General features: G+C 46.3%; 1 protein-coding gene across 1 annotated transcript in view; it reads right to left on the reverse strand.

The window, feature by feature from the left end:
* The window catches only part of LOC142767913 (uncharacterized), a 136,846-nt gene that overhangs the window by 54,598 nt on the left and 60,425 nt on the right, over positions 1-21,823 (reverse strand). Inside the window, exons 2-3 of the mRNA XM_075870154.1 lie at positions 16,538-16,717; positions 9,104-9,371 (exon numbers count right to left, since the gene is read on the reverse strand). Coding sequence (XP_075726269.1) covers positions 9,104-9,371; positions 16,538-16,717 — 448 coding nt within the window. The remainder of the gene's footprint in view (positions 1-9,103; positions 9,372-16,537; positions 16,718-21,823) is intronic.

Consider the following 21,823-nt stretch of genomic DNA (forward strand, 5'->3'; position numbering starts at 1 on the left):
CTCCTTCTCTCGGTCTTTGTGAAAAATAATTGTCGTTCTTGAGATCATAAGTTTTTAGCGCTTGGCAATAGAGGGTTTTTCATCTGTTTATCTGTTGTCTTCGAAGTTCGTGAGCATATATATGTACGCTCCTCGAAATAGAGATTTTGTTGGAAGTAAGCACTCCCTCCTGTCCCTTCCCTTGTCCTATGTTTCTAAACGTGCTACGTCGATCAACGATATCCTTTCACCTGACGAGATGCTACAAAAGGAGTCGACCAGGGACGCCGGGAGCGAGGAAAGAGACTCTGTTGAGGAACGCGACGACGAAGCCAAGAATGGTCAGTGGCAGGTTGCAATGTTATTGCGACAGCGAAAACGCACCAGGAAACAATAACTTCCAGCCCGCGATGACAGCATTGCTCGAGGCGTAACTGAGAGCAACAGCTGTGGCGCAAGAACGCTTGCAAAAGAGCGACGCGGAAGAGCATCTGAAAGGGGTCGACGACGAACTCGCGCGGCGCCGCTGCCGAAACACGATATGAAGTTTATCATGTGGCTCAGACCAGGGTTAGTTATGAAGGCACTGAAAGCCTACGAGGTTGCGCGAGTGATAGAACGTGCAAACGGTGACCCGGAGGCCTGTAACAGCCAGAAATTCCTGCTTCGCCTTCGCAATGGATAAAACATAATCATTGCAAGCACTCCCTACGAAGACGTAGCGGGAAAAAATCTTGAATATAAAGACACTAGAGCTCAGTGGCACTATCTACCGCCTAAACACCTACATATCTGCTCCTGCAGGATATTTAAAATGAGTGGTACACGGATTAGAACGTAAACGCCTAAAGCTGAACTCCTGAGCCATCTCCAAGTGTGCACTCAAGGAGTGACAATTGTTCAAGCCCGCATGCTCGCACAGTCACAAACTGCTGTGATCATGTTCGATGGACCAATACCGCAGCGCTTTGTGTATTATTACGCTGGCGAAATGCCGTGCGTGCCTTGTCAAACCACACGGCAGTGCTGTAAACTCTGCAAAAAACAGGGACATATGACGGATGTTTGCTGCACACCAATGACAAAGGCATGAAGCAACTGCCAGCTAAGAGACCCACCTGAGGACCAAACTTGCAAACCGGAATGTGCCCTGTTTGGCAGAGGCCACCCCATGGTGGCATCGGAGTGCACCAAAAAACTCAAACGCCTCCCTCAAAGGGGCTGGTCACTGCTGTCGCACAAACACAGCACACCCCAAACCACTGGCATACTCAAGAGACGCTGGTTCAGCATGGGCCGTGAGGACTCTGCACCGCCAGGCGGGGCCCGTTCTAGTTCCCGATCCAGGTCTCGGTCTACATCCCGATGCAGGTCAGGCTCTCGAGGTGTCGCTAACTCCAGGAATAGCGACCACAAGTGGGCCCAAGCAACGTAACAATAGCACAAGGGCAAGAAGGCACAGAACAAGAAAGCAAAGATCCAGGTGAGCTGGGCAGCAAAATCCTTCCTACACTCACACCAAACACCACAATTCATGAGCTTAGAACGCGAATTAGATATAATGCGGAAAAAAATAGGTGACCTAGAACGCGAAAACAGGGAATTAAAAAAGCAACAAACACGGCACCCACAACAAGACTATTTACCAGCCCAGAGTGGCCAGAAAATGCAGACGCAACCGAATGCAGAAGGCGACTCAATAATTACGTTGTCGATGCTGAAAGAAACACTAAAGCAAGTTATACCGACAGTCATGGAGCGAGTGATGATAAAGGTAGATAAAAAGCTCAAGATTCTGGACAAGAAAACCCAGGCACAACACATCCAATTCACGAAAGCCTTGTGAAAGCATGCCACAGGCGCCAACATTACAGAAAAATATGAGAAAATATACAACAGACCCGGATTCTCGGTCATGAACCAGGAGACGTAGAATGGCTAAATATCAAACGCATCAATCAGAAAACTGCTAAATATGGCAGTGGAACTGCTGTGGTTTCCAACGAGAAAGAGGGCAACTTTTGTAGCTGGTGGCGTCGCAACAAAGGCCACCTGCTGTCATAGCAATGCAGGAAGCCGAAACAAAACCAAAATCACGGGGCTACGAGACTTATTGTACTTATAAAATGGAAAGTTGATACATTAGTCGATAACTCAATTACAGCAATATGTCATCAGCCCATATAACAGATGGTTATCCCGTATCTCATATCAGAAATTACCTACAAAGAGAGCCATGCATCCTTCGTACTTGACAGAGAGTTTGAGAATTGGAAGCCCAAGACACTGGGTCCCCAAGCTTCGTTGCATAGGTTGCTCTTGTGTTCGCAGGATCATAACAGTTTGAGAACTGGGTAAAACGCAGGCTGCATTGGGTCAAACACATGGGGTGCCACCCGTGGCCAAATTATGCGGGAAATACGGCACCATGGATCGCGCTGCGTCTGCTTCGTCTCGCTGGCGATCCAAGACGCCTTCGTGCCCCACCCTTCAGCACTGTGGAGGCTACAGGGCCCCTAAGCCAATAGAAAGGGCGATTAGCTTCTTCACATGTAATAATTCGCGCCATGTCATCTGCTCACCGTCTTCACGGAATCTGCTCCCCGAATTGTCCATACACACTCATTGCAGATAAGGCTGGTTTATTAACTTAATAATACAGCAACACTGTGAAACAAACAGTCACGCCAAAAACTTGAAGCGTACCATGGATTCGTAGCTCTGCACTCTGAAGATCGGTAGGCACTCATGCCGGCGGATAACTTCACTTTGTGTCCGTTTCTCTCCGACGCTTATCGTGGTTCTCGTATAACTGCTTCTCCGTCGACGCGTTCCTTCATGTCTCTCAATGCAATGCTTCTTTTCTCTCTTCTTTTTGTTTCCATCAAAAGAGGATCTGACGCGCATGAAACGCTGTGCCATGTTGCATGTCTGATGTTTGAAGATGCAGCGTTCTTGGTCTGGCGACGCAGCCCAAGCCCTGCCTCGGCGCATTAGTCTTAGCATGTGCGGCTAAGCAAGCAGTATATCTCCTTAATAACGACAACACGTACCTGATGTTCTATTCTAGGAGTAAGATGAAACAAATCGATGGTTGATTTCACCATTCGTTTGTTGCTGTTATTGCAGTGGGCGTGTAGCAGAAGCAAGTTTGGATTGAAGTTGGCGGTCGCTTCTTCATGGGTGCTGCCATGTTGACTTGCAAACGCAGTTACCGAAAGTAAGAGACAAAAATAATTTCATGCGTGCGAACTGAATGCTAACAATAAACGTATCACATAATGATGCCGTGTAACACATACTACACAAACGCCAATTTTTGTCAACCCGGTCAATTTCAAGGCACTTATTAAACCTGCGACTATGTTTTTCTGCGCAACTCTGCGGCTTCCTTACACCCCATAGCTTTGATAGTGCTGAACCAAAAAAGTCTTGGGCCTTGGGTCAGCACGAACGCAAGAGCCAAATATTGGCTTGGTTTCTGCGTTTGCACTTTGGCGCGTCGCAAGCTTCTTGGGTCCCCAAGCTCCTTGGGGCCTCAATTCCCAAACTCTCTAATATCTATAGCCTCCCGACACAAAAGAAAGCAATGTTTGACAAGCTCTTTCAAGAAACAGCAAAACTGGTGAAAACTAATCATAGTTGGGGACTTTAATGACAGGCATGCAAGCTGGCGATATAAGATCCAAGACACCAAAGGCAAGAATATCGCAAGACAAATAGAGAAAGGGGGAATGACGGTGTTAACGGACCCTGCCGTCCCAACGAGAAAAGGCAACAGCATATCCATAAACACAATTTCGGACTTGACTATAGTACAGAACTGCCACTGCGCGGACTGGTACAACACCCTTGAAATCATGGGCGACGATCATTATATACTAAGCACCGCAATCCGCATATAGTATATCGCTAAAAGTGCACGGTACTGCCATAGACGACTTGAACGAGTGGTGCAAAGTAATCCGAAATGAAAAGCAACTACACACTAAAACTGTCGCTAGAAAAGACGACACCCCTGAAGTAGACGCCCACCTTTTCCACCTGTGCGAAGCATGAAGGAACCCCACTAAATGATGGCAAAGGCAAAAGCGAATTAATAAACTCAAAGCGAAAATTAAAGAAATAACGCAGCAAGCGGAAGAGTACGATAATCAACTCGCGACAGCCAACTGGGAACAATTATGCGGTTCGCTAAATGGAACTCTAGGAACAGCAAAAACATGGAATATCCTTAGAGCCATAATTGACCCTCTGAAAACTAAACGCGTAGGACGAAAATGTTTAGAAAGATTATTGCACAAATATCCAGGCACACAAGACGACTTCCTTCAAGACATATATATCAAGTTTTTGGGCGCCCGGGCCATCACAGCCCCTTACTAGGCTCAATACACTGGACTCCCAAGCTCAGAGCTGGATGCACCTTTCACGCATGCCGAGGTCAGAGTGGCAATCGTCAGCATGAAACGCAACACAGCGCCTGGGGCGGAAGAAATCACCAATGCCATGATTCGCAACATAAATGATGAAGCCATAACAGCGCTTCTAAACTTCATTAACAAACGCTGGGTAAATTGCACTATATTTCCGCAATGGAAGCATGCTGTGACAATTATGATACTGAGACCAGGAAAGAGATTGGCATTAGAAAACCTCAGGCCGACATCTCTTACCTCGTGCTTTAACAAGGTGTTTGAGAGATTAATAAGCACTAGACTTCAACGGCATCTTGAACAAAATAACTTGTTGCAAACACAATGTTTGGTTTCCACTCAAACCTCTCGACACAGGAAATTCTTCGGCTTTTAAAGGAGGAAGTACTAATAAATGTTCTAAAAGCAAGAGAAAGCAATGTCATTACCATCTACATAAAAGGCACTTTCGACAACGCAAGCCATAAAGCCATACTAGATGGGCTAGCAGCGACAAACTGTGGTCGAAGGACGTACCAGTATGTACGCAACTTCCTTACTAAAAGAGCCGTAGTCTTTCAAAGTAGGAGAAGACGAATATAAAGTATTCCACCCACCGAGCAGACACACCACAAGGCGCTGTCATCTCACCTACACTTATCGACATAGCGATGATTGGTCGAGCCAAAAAACTCGAATATATTCCAGACATCGAACACTCCAGCTATGCGGATTACATCACTATATGGACAACTAATGGTAGCTTGGCAGAAAAAGAAGAGCGGCTCCAACTAGCATTAAAAACAATAAAAGAGTACACTAAAGAAAGGTGACTTCAGTGTTCAGCAGACAAATCGGAACTCATTCGGTTCTCCAAAAGTCAAAAAAAAAGAAAGGACAAACCCGAGCCTCCGCCTTGAGGCGACGCTAGACGGCAGTACTATTCCAGTGAAGATGTACGTTTGAATCCTAAAGGTGTGGCTACAGTTAAATCAACAATGTCTCCACACACACGAACAGCTCAACAAATTGTTCGTATGACAGCTCGAATAACGAACAATCGTGCTTGACTAAAGAGCAAGACGCACTTCGTTTGGTAAAGAGCTTGCTCACCAGCAGACTAACATACTCGCTACCATACCACAACATGAATAGAGAGAAGAAAGAAAAAGCAGAAAAATAATAAGGATGGCGTGTAAAGTGGTTCTGTGACTACCACAAAGCACTTCAACTGTGAAGCTATCAGCGCTCTGACTTCACAATACATTTTATGAGTTGGCTGAAGCGCAGGAAACCACCCAGATTAAGCTCCTGCTACAGACGCCAACCGGCAGTGTGATTCTTCAGAGGATCGGCCTCGGGGAACAAGTACAGGCACATGGACGAGCTAAGGAATTGTCGTGCTCAGTCAGAGCCTGGTACAAGATATGTCCCCTACCAAAAACATGGACCAAGTTCTACATGCTGAAAGATGTAAAGCAAGAGCCGCTTACATTAATAAAAAGACAAATAATTTAAATACGGCGACATTTACAGACACTGCACCATATAATACAAATGCAAATAACATGGTGGCCGTGGTCACAGACCGCAAAGGAAACGTTACAAGTTGTGCCTCCGTAGCCTAAGCGTCCATCACAGAAGCGGAGGAGATAGCGATCGCACTGACTATCAAGGAGGGCAGGGAGCGAAAATCCCCACTGAAAATAATCATGAATTCGAAGGATGCATGTAGGAACAACGAAAAGGGTAGAATATGTATGAAGGCGTTCTAAATTCTAACCAAAGCTCATAAAGACGTTCCACTTGCATACACCCAAACAGGCGCCAGGACACGAAGGCGTCACCGGGAACCAGCTTGCGGATGAGGCGGCTCTAGGCTTCACAAATCAGCGAGCTTCCTTGCACACTGCAATAGAGGATCCAACGTCCCTAAACCCTAACTTTGGTACGATTCTTCAGTATTACACGGACAACAGAAAACGGTATCCAGTGCCGCATAAGACCCTCACAGTAATAAAATCGGCGACATTACGCAGAATCTAAACAAACACATGCACAAACTTACACGGACTACATGTATTCTACACCACAGCATACAGAGGTGTGGGGCCACACCAACTCTGTTTCACATCACATCGTATGGGACTGTACATATCACGATGAAGAACACCACAACATGAACAACACAGAGGAATAATGGGAGGCACTGCTGTCCAGCTCGTCCATTGCTGATTAGTGTTGGCTGGTTCAACGGGTAGAGATGATGGCTAGGGCCAGCGGAGCCCTGGAATGGGCGCCCGACCATTTGAAATGCTCCGCGTTACGCACAAATAAAGCTTTTCTCTCTTTCTTTTAGGGCAGAGTGCCTCATGGGTCTGGGGTTTCGTACGCCGTCGTCTCATATGCCGCGTTGTGTCGTGCAGCCGAAACCACGTATAGGGTGGCCAGGTATGACATAGTCATGTATCGTACAGCATAGCCAGGGGGCGGGAAAGGGAAGGAAGAGAACAAGCAGGAAGATGGTAAAGCATAGCATAGTCATGTATGATGTCACGCAGGTGAAACCATATATAGCACAGCGAGTATAGTATAGCAAAGGAAAGGTAAAGAGTGGAGAAGAACAATGGGAAAGGGTGGAGGAAGTAAAGCACGGCAAAGCCAGCATAGTTAAGCATAGCTTTGTGCGCCATTGTATAGCAGATGGTGGGAAAAGGAAGTGAAGCTGAGAAGAAATAAGAAATTAAAGCTTAATAAAGCATCTTGGGATAGCTAGTTCATACAAAGCAAGAGGTAATAGAGACTGTATCATAGGAGCAGGTAGAGAATAGCGCAGCCATGTGTGGTACTCGAGGAGTGATTGGGAAGTGCCAGTAAGGAGTAGGAAAAGGAGAAGAGGAGGATGAAGCATAGCATAGCCATGTATAGCAAGGGGAACTTGAAGGGTGAGGAGAAGAGTCGTGATGGTGGTGAGACCGATTAACGTGAGTGTTTGCGCGAATCGGTAGTCACATCCTCTGCCAAGGTAAAGCTGTCTGGACTTTTTTTCCCTTCATCACTTGTTAGCGATTATGCTCAGTGGTAGTCACATGTTTTGTGCTGTGCAATGTTTCACTACATGTATGCGTCTTGTCTCAGTTGAAGTTTCGGGTTTGTCCATGTCAGCTTTCTTTTCGTGATTGTAATATATCAAAGAAAGGGATGGAGGATGCAAAGTAAAGAATATAAGGCCTGTAGGGCCAATTTGTTTATACTTTGGAAAGGGTGATGACGCAACGCACGCCCAAGAAAACAAGAGGCAAGGAAAGCTTAGACAACGAAACGAAAACATAGGAAAGAAAATTGAAAGTAAGTAGGCGAACAAGCAGGACTTGCTCATCTGCTCTAATAATGTGTACAGTACAGATGTGGTAAAGAGGATTTAGAACGAAGGAAAGGAGGACAGACAGACAGATGAACTTTATTTGCGTCCTGGGAAGAAGGTTCCTAAGAACCCACTGAGGGCTGCACCAGCGACGGGTTCGGGGACCAAAGGTTCCCGATCGCTTCACAGGCTTCCTGGACCACCCGGAGTTGTTTCGTAAGTTGTGGACTTGCGATATATTCTAAAAAGGCTGGCTCGCTTACGTGATGCCTCCTTGTCGAAACGCGCAAGCGGCGGCACCGCCACATCAAATGAGGGAAGGTGGCGAGCTGATCGCATGCCGAGCAGTTAGGAGAAATGTTCGTATACAGCGCCATAGTGGCCGGTGACGGAAAAGAGTTAGTTTGGAGGAGTCGGAGGGCTATCTGCTGTCTCCTTGTTAGCTCTCTGTGCGGATCTGGAAAGAATTTCCTACTTAATCAGTAGTGCGAACACAACTTATGAAAGGTGGTCAATGGGTCCCCGTCGGCGCCGTCACCACTCCCCTCCCCTTCAGTATGAGGGAGGCTCGTTAGCCCGGAGCGGAAAATGAATCATCGCGACTGAGCGTGAGCCATTTCGTTGGGGTTGGTGATACCCGAGACGGAGGCACCCATGTTGGCGGAGAACCACGTCCACTAAGAAAAAAAAGAGGGCACTACTGATTAGCTAATTAAGGTCGCCTCTCCAGCCGTGGATGCCTAGCACGGTTGAAACGACAGCGTGCGCTTGCTCGTGAACTCGAGCGTCGCTGTAGGACAGTAGGCGATGCTCCACACTTCCTACAGCTTTCAAGTTGCGGCTCTTTCATTCTCCTCTGCTGCCCTCTGCCATTCCGGGAGGAGACAGTGCAAACGACACTGCCAGAAGCAAAGCGTCCAAGATGAAGAAACGCTTCTCGACTTTGAAGGGCACGTGCGCCGGGCGACGTGAAAAAGGTGGATTGCGTGCATTTTTCATCGCCGATAGCTGTGTCTCTACGACTTGGTTGCAGTAGTGCGCATCGACACGACTGGAACTGCCTGTCATGAGATATTGATTTTAATGTTATGAACTGCTAGGTGTTCATAACATACATGACGCAATTCAAGTGAAGTGGTGAAATTGAACATCTGACGTCACTGCTGTAGCGAATACATTTCATTTCAGTTTCTTGCACACCTGTGGTAGTTTAACCTATATTTTAGAAGATAGCTTTGTGTAGCTGAACGAAAAAACTGCCACCGATTTTCCCCTTGGCAACCTCCATTCATTCTACAAAGCCCGACGACGGTACTCTTCTACAACAGTGCCTGCAAAGTCGCACCTGTCGAGCGTTGACACAAGAGCCACGGTACCCAGCAGGTAGGTGAGAGTGCTGAGTACCAGCGGGTCCAGCTCGGCACCCTCTTGCAAGGTGACCACTGCCTGCCAAAGTTCCAGCCCAGCCAGCAGTCCTTGAGCCCAGTGACCTAAGCGCGCCCAGCCGTGTTGCAACGAGGTCATGTTTCCCCGGCTGCGAAGCAGCACTCGTTCGCTGTTTGGTTGACCGGTGCCGTTTTCAAGGCCTGCGCGATCCGTCACCTTAAAGTGCCCTGTCGGAGAGGAAGATCTGTGTTAGGAAACTGCGTGTTTACGTTAACAATGCTCATGAAATGGTCCAAAAGGAAAGGTTTAATGCTGGTGATCTAGCAATATTCTACATTAGACTATACTTCCCAGGTTTACTACGGCCTAGACAGAGAAAGCCTTTGCGAAGTTCAAATTTAACCTTGCATGAAAACACGCTCTTAAGCGTATTGCTTTCCAGGTAGTTGAACCATATTACTTATCTCTATGGCTCAATTTCGGCATGAGACGTGGACATAGAAAAATTCCTGCGCTGTGTGTGCTCGATCTCCCGTGCCGAATTTACAATCTGAAGTCTAGTATATACGATATAATTAGGATTCCCCAACTCTGCGCTCGTAGTTTGTGCGGGTATACCATCATGCGGCCCCAATAGCGCCCTTTTAGACGCTATTTAAGCATTCATGTATATAGTGTAATTAATAGGATAAAAATCGTGAAATGTTACAGGATAAACCCTGTGTTACTGTTTATTCGTTTTGACACTTGTAGTGTTTAATGAAACTAGTGATACATGCATTTACACGAATTGGCGAAATCGCATGATCCTTAAAACTCTTCATTGATAAAGCCCATCAAAATATTTGCTTGCACCCATATGGTGACAGGCCTGAAAAACAACGTATTATCTGCGTCAAATAGAACCAGAACAGCGGCAAGCCTTCGCGATGGTATAGTGCGCGCCATCCACTTATCACCATGTACACAGGTACGCATATATAAGCAGAGCTGCCGAATAGGATGTGCGTGCCTGTCCATGGTGATAGCTGGACGGCGTGCACTGTACCATCGCAAATGCTTGCCACTGTTTGGGTTCCCTATCTGACGCTGATAGTACGTCGTATTTACTGACTAAAGCCGTGGTCATAGTATACGCCATCAAAGTCTATATGCCACGACTAGTTGGTGGGAATCTTCAAGCTGGCGTCATCACCAGGCACCAAAATTTTCTTTTTTCGCGTTTTCTCACTTACCAGGAATCCTATCACGACAAGAGTGGTGCTTTTCGTTTGTAAAAGAGCACCCTATCATAACGACAAAATGCCGTTTCTCTTTAGTATTTCTTTAAAATCGTTCAGCCTGTCCACCGCTATGGTTTAGCGTCTATATGGGGATCAGCTGCTGACCCGTAGGTCGCGGGCTCAATCCCGGCCAAGGCGATCACATTGTGATTGATTCGAAATTCTAGAGGCCCGTGTGCTGCGTGATATCAGTGCATGTTAGTGAACTCCTCAATTTTCCGCAGCCCTCCACGACGGTGTCTTTCATATTAATCGTAGTTTTGGGACAGAAAACTCTCGATGTTATCAACACTATTCCACCTTGTTGTGCCAGACGTAGTGATCACAGATGGTGGTATGGCCTTTTCTGCGCAGCTTTTGCGCAATGCCATGCAAGTCAGTCGTCCCTCTTACTGCGTGTCATCTGCAGACCGAATGCATATAGTCTGAACAAAGCGATTTCCCACATATTTTCCGCGCAAGCTTCAAATGATCTCATGTATTGGTATGATGCCTCGCCCCTAGGTAACGTTCGCCTCCGGTACTGCGATTCAGGATATCTCAGCATTCACCTTTTACCACTTTCTTTGCGGACGAGAAGTGTCGACGACCTCAGATAAGGCCGTACACTTACCGCTGTCGAAAAAGCGGAATATTTCGCTGAATGGGCAGTAAAGCCTCGTCAGCTTTCTCTACATTGAATTTACAGGCCTACAACAATCGTACAACCTTTGGCACAGACAAGCCGTCTAAAGACCTGATGCTTACGTCTGGGTACCGTACGTCAACGAGTTCGCTTCGTAAAGCTGCCACGCCGCTGCTATGGTCACACATGTGCAACGCTTCATCCATATCAACTACAAAGTCACGCAGACGCTTCCCGGCGCTCCCGCCGTAAACCACTGCTAGAGACTGTGCACATTGTTCGGATGGAACCTCGTGATGCTTGTGACGTCACTGTTCTGACCAGGTCCGTAGCCAGAAATTGCTTCGGGAGAAGCAAAAAGGGTCTCAAGGTTTTGATTATTTCATAAGATCACCGACTTTTATTGTTCATTTTCGGTAAAACACCCTCGTCCATCCCAATTCTGGGGGGAAGGAAGCACGAGCACCCCCCCCCCAAAGCATTGGCTATACGTACATGTAGGAACCTGGTACTGACGCATGGTTTCTTCAATTTCTATTTCTTACCTTTTTAACTTGCATTGCTTGTTCAACTTTTTACCTTCGGATCATGCGTTTCTAGGAGGAGGGGTAAAAACGCCACCAGTGTTTGACATGTGAAACATGGTTGTCCAAGCTACTCACACGCACGTTTCTTATTGCGATTTATTCTGTTTTTACGTACGGAAACTCTGAGCAACGATCGGCGCAGACCACTCCGCAATTTTTGCGTAACTTCGTGATAGGTTCAGAATGTTCTGTTAAGGTTAGGCGCAGGGCGCGAATAATGTTTATTCGGCAGCTTACGTGAGCACCACTGCAAACGCTGAAATGCTCGATGACTGATGTAAACGACCTGTTCCGCCTGCTATCAGGTTACCGACGACCGATGATTGTGATCGCCGCTATCAGTTCACAGCATGCATTAAAGCGACCGCGTTCAAGACCTCGTTTGGCAGAAATACCGGTGTCTGTGTCGTCGGTGTCTTCGATTGCGAGTGGAAAGCGCCGGAATTTTTGTGAAACGATCCCTCAGACTCGTCTGTCATTGCCGAGCTTGATTGAAACGTTTTCTATTTGACGCAAACTTTTCACTTCGTGAAACTCAATGGTGCGATTGGCCGTGACGCATGGGTTTCTGCGCATGCGCATCTCCTCCGCACCTCTCTCGCTCCCAACGCCAACGCAGGCAGCGTCTCTCTATAAAAAAATAATTTTCTTGCTGGCGAGTTTATGTATTGAAAAAAAAAACCGACTGTTCGCACTACACAACTGTTCACTGGCCACCCATATAAAGGCACTAGATCGTGACCTCAAAGGCAGTGACGGTGGGAGATTCCTCATGCGCGTTGTTTAACAATGAAAATTTATAGCGTGCGCGTTAAGTGAAAGCGGGCTGCGGGTCTCTGTGTCTATTCGGGGTTTACGTTTCTCATTGCCTATTGGCAGCGATTGACGTGCTCCAATGGGAAACACTCATTCATCACTGCACGCTTTGCGCCTTCCCAGTTTAAGTGTTAGCGTGCGCTGCTTCGCATCTACGCATGTTTCCCTTTAGTGGGAGATGGTGGTCAAGAATGGCTCATGTAGCTGTGCAGCTGCCCGGAATATGTGAACAATAGTCACAAAAGCCACACAGATTGCTGACAATTTTCTCACAATACGTTTAGTGCATGCATAAGTACCCAGAATACGTGAAGGCCGTCGGCAACAAAAGGTGCAAAAATGATCTGTATCGAACAAGAAAAGCAGTGCGCACATGAGTGCGTACATGTGATTTTACATTAATTTTGTGGTATTATTGCAGCATCCGTACTTCGCATAACCGGAACTGCGTTTGCTGAGTCATTCATTTGGCCTCAGTATAAGGTCCATTTGTCCCTTTCATCGCATATTTTATCATTGTTTATTACGCACTGACTTCAACTAACCTCCTCAGTCTGCATTGTCACACATTTATCACCGACATAAAATTACAGTTCCGTTTTGCAAGGCTTCCGCTTTTCATATTTCATTTTTTCCTATGACGTGAAAGGATTGGAACCTCCTTCCCGCTCTCACCGCAGATCAATGTTTTCGGACAATTTTAACTAATAGTAAATAGTTTTGGTTGACGTAACTTTTGTTGTTGCTCTTCATTATGTTTACCTTAATTGTAATACTCTTTGTTACCACTCACTTCTATGACGCTTTTCCTGAGGGTACAATAAATGAAATGAAAGACTTTCTTAAGTTTCTTTACTTTCTCATTTACTGATGGCTTCAGGCAGAGGTCGTAAACTGTTACACACGCATCTTTTAAACTAAGATTTTGATTACTGGCACTGAAGGAAATGTTAAGCTACAAATTCTGATATATGCATCCAGTAGCTGGGGTTAAGTGCATAATACGCATTCTGCCGGAACACGTCTGTGAACGCGCGTTACGGAGGCGAGGAACGGATAGGGCACTCGCATCGAGGCACCCTACAGTTTCCCGTAGACTATATGGAAAGCTTTCAGGGTATCGCATCTGTTTTTGCGGCCGCCGATGTGATTGGCTTACTCGCATCACGTGACCTCGCGCCTCTATGTCGCTTCAAGCGCTCTGGGCGCGCGCGCGTTCTGGCATTACCACAGTCCCTCAGCAACGCCTCCTCTATTTTATCAATGCCAGCCAGATGCGCGTGATGCAGCGGTTCGCCACCCTTTCCTGTAGCCGATTTCTGCTCTCGCCCATCACCCAGCCTTCGCGTGTGCTTTGCTGTCATGGGGGAGGGAGCCCCTTCATGCAGTGCCTCATGACGAAAATCATACGAAGTACTTTTTTGTTTAGTTGTGTACAGATCTGTGGGGCGGCGTCTTGCATTTCTCGTGTTCACTAGGTTGGTGGTCACTCTGGCTTTGTAAAAAATAGTTTTTTGAGATAGCGCGTCGCCGATCGTGGCGCTATGTGGCCAACCAATGGGTAAGCGTCACTGCAATGCTTCTATGTGAGCTGCGCCGTGATGTGGTGGCGGAGTTGCTTCGAACCACAAAATATTTCGGCAAGGTTAACAGCTGATCAAAAACAAGCTGTTGTAATGGGTTGGAGCTTTGGACGACCCACTCGTTACGCTATTCGCTTTGTGTAACGCCTTGTTGCTCTTTGCTGTTCTAAAACGATTTATTACTGATATTAACGCGATTAATTTCCCCAACATCAAGCATGCCTAAGGAAAGTTTGCGTACAAGTCCCAAGCACCGGCGTGGCTCAGGGGTAGAATACTGGGCAGGCAGGCAGCTGATCCGGATTCAAGCCCCACTGTGTCTTTGGTGCTAGGTTTTTAAATGCGAAGCATTTCTTGGCAAACTCGGGTGATTTTGAGCGTAGATCTATCTATCTATCTATCTATCTATCTATCTATCTATCTATCTATCTATCTATCTATCTATCTATCTATCTATCTATCTATCTATCTATCTATCTATCTATCTATCTATCTATCTATCTATCTTCTTACGTTTGGGTGCTCTCGTGGTAACCGCCTTAACTTGGCGTGAACCAAAATTATCATGGGAGAGCAAGATGGTTTGGCGAAATGACCCGTTGGTCAAGTGTGGCAGCTTGGGATAGTTGGTATGACATGACGATAGTTATAGCACGAGAACAAAACGACGACACAGAGACGAGGCATGAATATTGTTACGATCGTGTCACGTGCGTCGTCAAACACTTCCCGCCAGACAGGGGCACATACCTATGGGTGGGTATGTGCCACTGGTATGTGGGTATGAGCCACAGATGATTGATACTTAGTACGTATACTCAGGAATGACGAGAACACACATATAGGCGATTTTAACGCGTGGCCGTTAAGCGATACCTGACATCGGTAGCGTCGACCCAACGTAGAATAATTGTCAATGTTAAGAAACACCTGGCATAGGCAGCGTTGACCCACCGACGAATGCAAATAACAAATTTCAAGGTCCCAGCAGGATTCAAACCCAAGCATTCGGAGTGGCAGTCAAGCATTCTACCACAGAGCAACGCCACATCTCGGAACTACTTTTCAAATAGACGCTAAGATTCATGAAACGTGAATAGTGGTTGCAGTGCTGCCTACCCAATTTTATAAACATTCCATACGTACTCCTTTGATACAGCCGTCACGTCAGGCTAACGTCAATCGCGGTTAGTTTCCATGCACTGAAGTTGATTTATGCAGCAGTTTCCAGGGCCAGCATCTTATCTCAGCATCTCAGTTTCCAGGGCCAGCGGTTCTTATCAGCTTCTGTTGTTAACACGCATGTTCCGGTTTTTTCTAACATACTGCAGGCTTTTCACGGCCTATGCAGGAGTGGAGACAAGAAATTACAGACTAAGCATCGAAAGAAATTACATAACGAAATAACAAGAAAGAAGATACAATGTCAAACCACTTATAATTTAAAATGAACACACTGTACTATGTTCATAAATGATTGAATGGTGTTACAGCACACAATATTGTTGTCTAGTCTATTCCATGGTGGATAGCTGACAGAAAAAGAGAATGTTCGTGAGCGTTAACACGACTGAAAGGTTGGTGGATAGTTTAGGAATAATTCAGTCACGATGAGTGTTTGGGCGGGTCTAGCAGGTAATGAGATCGTGACATGCGGAATCGACCATGATGTAATCGGTAAAGAAATTTCAGTCGCGAAAGAATGCTGCGTTGCGAAAGAGGGGAGTATATTTAGCATTATTTAGCATTATTTCGTGACATGTCGCTCAGTCAAAAAATTACAACACAGTCTCACCTTTCCTCCACATGCTTCGCATAACGTTGATTCCCGGGTACGTGATTGATTGATTGATTGATTGATATGTGGGGTTTAACGTCCCAAAACCACTATATGATTATGAGAGACGCCGTAGTGGAGGGCTCCGGAAATTTAGACCACCTGGGGTTCTTTAACGTGCACCCAAATCTGAGCACACGGGCCTACAACATTTCCGCCTCCATCGGAAATGCAGCCGCCGCAGCCGGGATTCGAACCCGCGCCCTGCGGGTCAGCAGCCGAGTACCTTAGCCACTAGACCACCGCGGCGGGGCTCCCGGGTACGTGGGATCTGCCGAATTTTTTTTTTACGCGTGCTTTCTATATCTCTTTATAGAATTATTTTTTATTATTCCTTTAGTGGCAGCTCGTCACGGTGGTTCTGCCCTGCTTCGAGCTCCAGCATTGCCGGCTCCAGTGCCATCCACCATCCGCTTCACCATACGCCACCAAACACCTTGTGCCACCAACGTTTTCAGCACCATAATACACAAAACTGGTGGATGGTGGAATCTACCATTCCTATAGTGGACGTTTTTTCATAGGGCACTGTTCTTTAAAAGCAGAATTCATCATTTTGAACAGATTTATAGTTCCTATCTCGCATGATTTTTATAATTCGCGATGCTGGCACCTAAATAAGGTCACGGGTATACTTCCCGCTACAATAGCATTGAGCATACCTGGGGCTGCCTCCACATAAAGCCGTGCTGTGCCTTTGGTCTTGCAGCTAAGCTCTCCGGGTTTGATGAGTACTTCATCGGCGGCCTCCGTGACTACAGATGCAGAACTCGGTGGCTGCGTCTGCAACTGGCCGTGCATCTGGCTGCTACCTTCGTCCACCGTGCCAACATGGCCGAAACCTGCGCGAACACGACTTGACTTCACTTGCGGTCGAGGGTGCATGACCTAGCTCCGGCAGTGTGTGACAGTAAAACAATGAAACTGAAAAGTGAAACTGAACAGTGATACTGATGTGTACGTTACAGGTGCACCTTTCTCGTGCTTATTGTTTACAATACACCAAAACTGCACCTCTCAAAAGGTACGTGTGTAAGTGCTTTTTTTTTAATTTAGCAATTACGCTTCTTTCAAGGCAGCGAAGAACAAGTGTGCTAAAAACAGTTGCACAGTGTTGTACTTGAGCAAAAGTTTGATTTCAACTAAAGTGTTTCACGCACTGTGGAAATTCGTGACACTCTTTTATACAGCTACGTGATTAAGCATAGACTTTATACCAGGTTGAAAATACACTGTTGTTGTGCATGGAGGACGAAAAGCTGTCTTAACTCAGGCTAGGAGGTCAAAAATGCTGCAGCTGCTGTTAAAAATACACCTGGTTGAAGCGCTTTTCACCTCTGAGCCCGAGTGAAGACAGCTGATTCACCCTATATGTCGTGGCACTGGCACGCATTGTCCGAGAATGAGCACTGTGCATGCAGCTTCGTCCCCGGTGGCAAGAGCGCTGTCTCGGAGCAACTAGAGGTCAGCGTCACTGGGAGTGTAGCATATAGCTAAGATACCCAGGATTGCGCGGAACTGGAACTCGGGCCTTGTGCGTGATAGCCGAATGCATGGTAGCCAGCCTGCCGAAGAGCCACGCCGGTATAGTAAACACTATTAGAAATGTTCTGCGCACTCACGTATCTATATAGGATGCAATTATGTTGCTTATAGTCGCGTAACGACAGCACCACTAACATTTGCAATGTCAGCACCAGCAGGGATAGGCATGTAAATTATGCCGTACATAACTTTCATGTCGTGATTATCATGTTTGCGCCAGGCATTGTTGTTCGTCGTCAATTCACGTCACGTAATAATAAATTTGATATATGTCAAGGTAGCGAAACAGCCGCGAGCGCGCTATCAGCATAATATGTAACCATGTTCTACATGACACGCATTTCATGATTATTATGTTTGGACGTGTCATTTACCTTCGTCGTCCATTCACGTCGCGTAATGACAAGTTTGGTATATGTCAAGTTCTAGCGAAAAGGCCGTGAGTTCATCATGCGCGTGGCGTGCAGTCATGTTCTTACATCACACGCATGGCATGATTACCATGTTCGCGCCTTCGTCAGTCATTCACGTCTCGTAATACCAAATTTGGTATTTGTGAAGCTAGCAAAACAACTGCGAGCGCACTATGATCGTGGCGTGTAGTCATAACTTACATGACATGCATACCATGATTTACATGTTAGGGCCCTCTCCGTGTCTCTTCTTTCGTCTTTTTTCAAGCTGGGGCCAACGATATTTTACACAGCTATACACCAACTAGCTCGACAGAATACGTTACTGACCTCTCACGTATGCTCGTCATATAGTCATGCTATGACATACCAATTTTGGTATAGATCCCGTTATTGAAATTACCAGGAGACCTAAGGGTCGTAAGCGGCTAGATAGATAGATAGATAGATAGATAGATAGATAGATAGATAGATAGATAGATAGATAGATTTATTTATTTATTTATTTATTTATTTATTTATTTATTTATTTATTTATTGATTGATTGATTGATCCGTTCAAAGTTTCTGAAGTTCGCTAAGAAATGCTTCACATTCAAAAATACCTGATGCAGGTACAATTCTAGGCAGGTAATCAAGTAAACAGGTGCATGTAATATAGCGCGGTAAAAGAGTAAAATAGCAACCAGGTGTCGCCAATGCAGACGAATTGACGTCTTGGCCCGTTGAATTTTGTTGTTCATACTGAAATACACAAATGAACTCATGGACAAGAGAAAATACATTGTTTTGGGGCTAAGTACATTAACAAAAATGCAATCAACACGCAAACATGGCTTCAAAAGCACTGCATATGACAATGAAATTTATTTACTGAGTAGTTTTTTATATAGTAAAATAGTGTGCATGTAATCAGCGCTCAAATCTTTCATTCCCTTTTTGTATTCTTTGCAGGAGCACATTTTTGAGGTTCTTAGCGATGACTCCCCAGTGGGCTTGGTAGCACGCAAGCAACGAGCATTCACTAATGCAACCCGTTTCTTCTCGTACAGCTGCTTACACTGGTTCACTGTTCGCCCGTCCTGTTACGGCAAAGAGTCAACCGGTGGCACTCCGTAGTGTCCTCGTGCCATATCGCCTGCATAACCCTGTTTTTTGGGGAAACAACGGCATCAAGTGCATGCCAGTCGGGACTTCAAAACCTGGTTACCCCTTCTGTGAGCAATCCACGACTACCACCCAGCGAACAGCCACTGCTACAGCATTGGTGTCCCACCACAGATAACTCTATGCCACTTCCCTGCCCCACCGTCTGCGCACGTCAGCTGCCAGAACCAGAACATCTGATCTCGTGCAGCTGCTTACCCTGGTCTACTGTTCGCCCGTCCTGCTCCGGTACAGGGTCAACCGGTGGTACTTCATAGTGTACCCGCGCCATATCGCCTGCATAACCCTGTTTTAGGAGAAACTACGATGCATGCCAGTCGGGACTTCATGATCTGGCGGCCCTTTCTGTGAGGAATCCTCGACTACCAACTTGCAACTAGCCACGGCTACAGGATCGGTCCCAGTTGAAAAACCTACCAGAATATGTCTAGTGTGACCTGGTGGATACATCACAACTTGCTGGTGTGTTCTGGTGTACACGTCAGCCTGCTGTGCTGGGTTTTGGTAGAAAAATTGACTCACACCGGTGTGCCCTGGTGAGATGCGTTTTGTTTGGATGTGTTCTGGTAAGAAATTGGCGCAGTTTGGTGTGTCTTGGTGGGAAGGCTGACCAATTTGGGTGTGTTCTGGCGGGACATGTTTTAGCAGAATGCATTCTGGTGGGAAGACCACACCAGTGTGGTGTTTTCTGGTGGGATTTGTTCTGGTTGAATGTCCTCTGGTCGAATGTGTTCTGGTGCACTCAAGACATATATTTTAAAGACGATAGTCTTTCTTGGGGACCTTCGACACAAAAATTTTAGTCTGTCTGTCCATTTGTTCGTTTGTCCACTCTTAACGGTACCGGGCACATTAAACGGCACCAGCGGATATCGCAAACAGTTGACCCCATCCGCAGAGCCCACCAATGTTGCTCAAGATTCAGCGTTCATACTTGTGCGATTGTCAATTAAAAAGCAATTATCGCGCATATCTGAGGCACCATAATAACACGTATAGGTTCTGTATGTGCATCTTTTACTAAAAAAGGCATACATAGGTTATTCTAAGGACCGTAGCGTTTATCACGCGGCGTTGACCATGCAACGCTTGCACGAAAAGGAAAGTGTTTCCAACGCTTTGCTAAGACGACACGGTGGTGGCACCTACCCGTCGCCTTCCGTTCTACACCTTATCACCTCTGAGACGGGCGTGCGCACCCGTCTCAGAGCCACGTCTCTCGTTCTCCAAAATAACTGCCAAATAGCGCTCATGCCTCACGTGTGACGTGACTTGGTGCGCTCGTTCGCCTCCGCTGTACGCTCAACGCACTATAACGCAGCGCCTCCAGAATACCATTCACTAATTTTCTTGCACAGAACATCAAATAAACGTTTTGTTTATTCTCTCCAGACGCAAGACTATCGTCTTTCGACGACATTTGCAGATTAATATGCAGATACGGGGCCGATTTTTGTGCTAGGGCTTCGGACAATGCGTTTTCTTCAACCGAATGTTCTCGAACTCACACACCCTAATGTTTTCCTCAACCAGACGCACTTGAACCCAAACTCACCAAAATATCACTCCGCTGGTCGCTCTCAGACTCATAGCCCAATCATTCTGAGGGAGTTGATTCATGAACACCTTATTTTATAATTAACTTTTCCAACCATGGTTTCGATGTTATTTAATTTCCTTGGCATTTAGTATTAACACTCACAATTAAAACTGGAACCAGGAAATTGATATATATGTGGGGTTTAACGGGCCGAAACCTCCATGTAATTAGAACTAGGAAATACATATAACAAAATTTTGTTTCCTTTTGAAGTTTTTTTTTTTGCCGATACGATACGGCGGAAAGACCCTACGCACACTTTCGCAAAACTTTCATCTGCCTACGCACCCTGGCGCAAACTTTCTTCTTCTCCTTACCTCCTTTCTCCGCTGCTCGCTTAAATGCCTTTCGCGCTACATTCTAGAAAATTCTAGTCGTTTCGGCGGCGCGATGAACAGCCAAGACTGGGGAAAGAGCGAGACATTTCGAGGGCCGTCCGCATCACGCGACGCAACTCTGCATCACCACGCCCCTTTCCTTCTAGAACCTTCCACCAGGGCTTGCTCGGCCGCCGATGTGAGGAGGTTGGTCGGCGAAACTACGCTTCCGAGGGGGGGAAAGACGGCGCGCCCGAGGAATCTTTGGATACTTGTTTTCTTCTTTATCGTTGGCCTTCAGGCGCCTCTCTGACACTTGGTCGCCATAAATCGGCGGCGCGCATTTTTTTTAGCGCTGGTTCATGACACTTGGGCCACTCAGATAAAGAATATTGCTAATCCTGCAGACCATAGTTTAGGCTATCGTAAAGGGACACTAAAGGCAACTATTAAGTCGACGCTAATTGTTTAAATAGTGATCTAGTCACCTTGTGCTGCTACTTCTGTTCGAAGGAAGTGCTTATTTTGAAATATACTTATGATTATGTTTTAGTGGTCCGCATTGGGTTAGTGCACTTCAATTTACCCGCCTCAAGCGGAGCGCGTCACATCACTGTTGACAAGCACAATGTTGCCCGGCTCTACTGCGTGGCTGCCGACACTAGTAGCAGCAGAACGAAAGTAGCGAAAGTCACAGCAGCAACAACAGTCATTGAACACTTTCCTGCCATGGCCTTCAAGATGGCAGACGAGCTTGGTTACACTGGGCCCCGCTAGATAGCACGACCTGTCTATATAGCAACAACTAGGCAAAAGTGGAACTTTTGAACCCCTCACGCCATTCCCCATAGTAACTTTTTTCACGAAAGAAACAAAAACTAACAAGCAGCATTTTATTACGTCTCT

The sequence above is a fragment of the Rhipicephalus microplus genome, chromosome 1, assembly GCF_043290135.1.
Source record: "Rhipicephalus microplus isolate Deutch F79 chromosome 1, USDA_Rmic, whole genome shotgun sequence".
Lineage (NCBI taxonomy): Eukaryota > Metazoa > Arthropoda > Arachnida > Ixodida > Ixodidae > Rhipicephalus > Rhipicephalus microplus.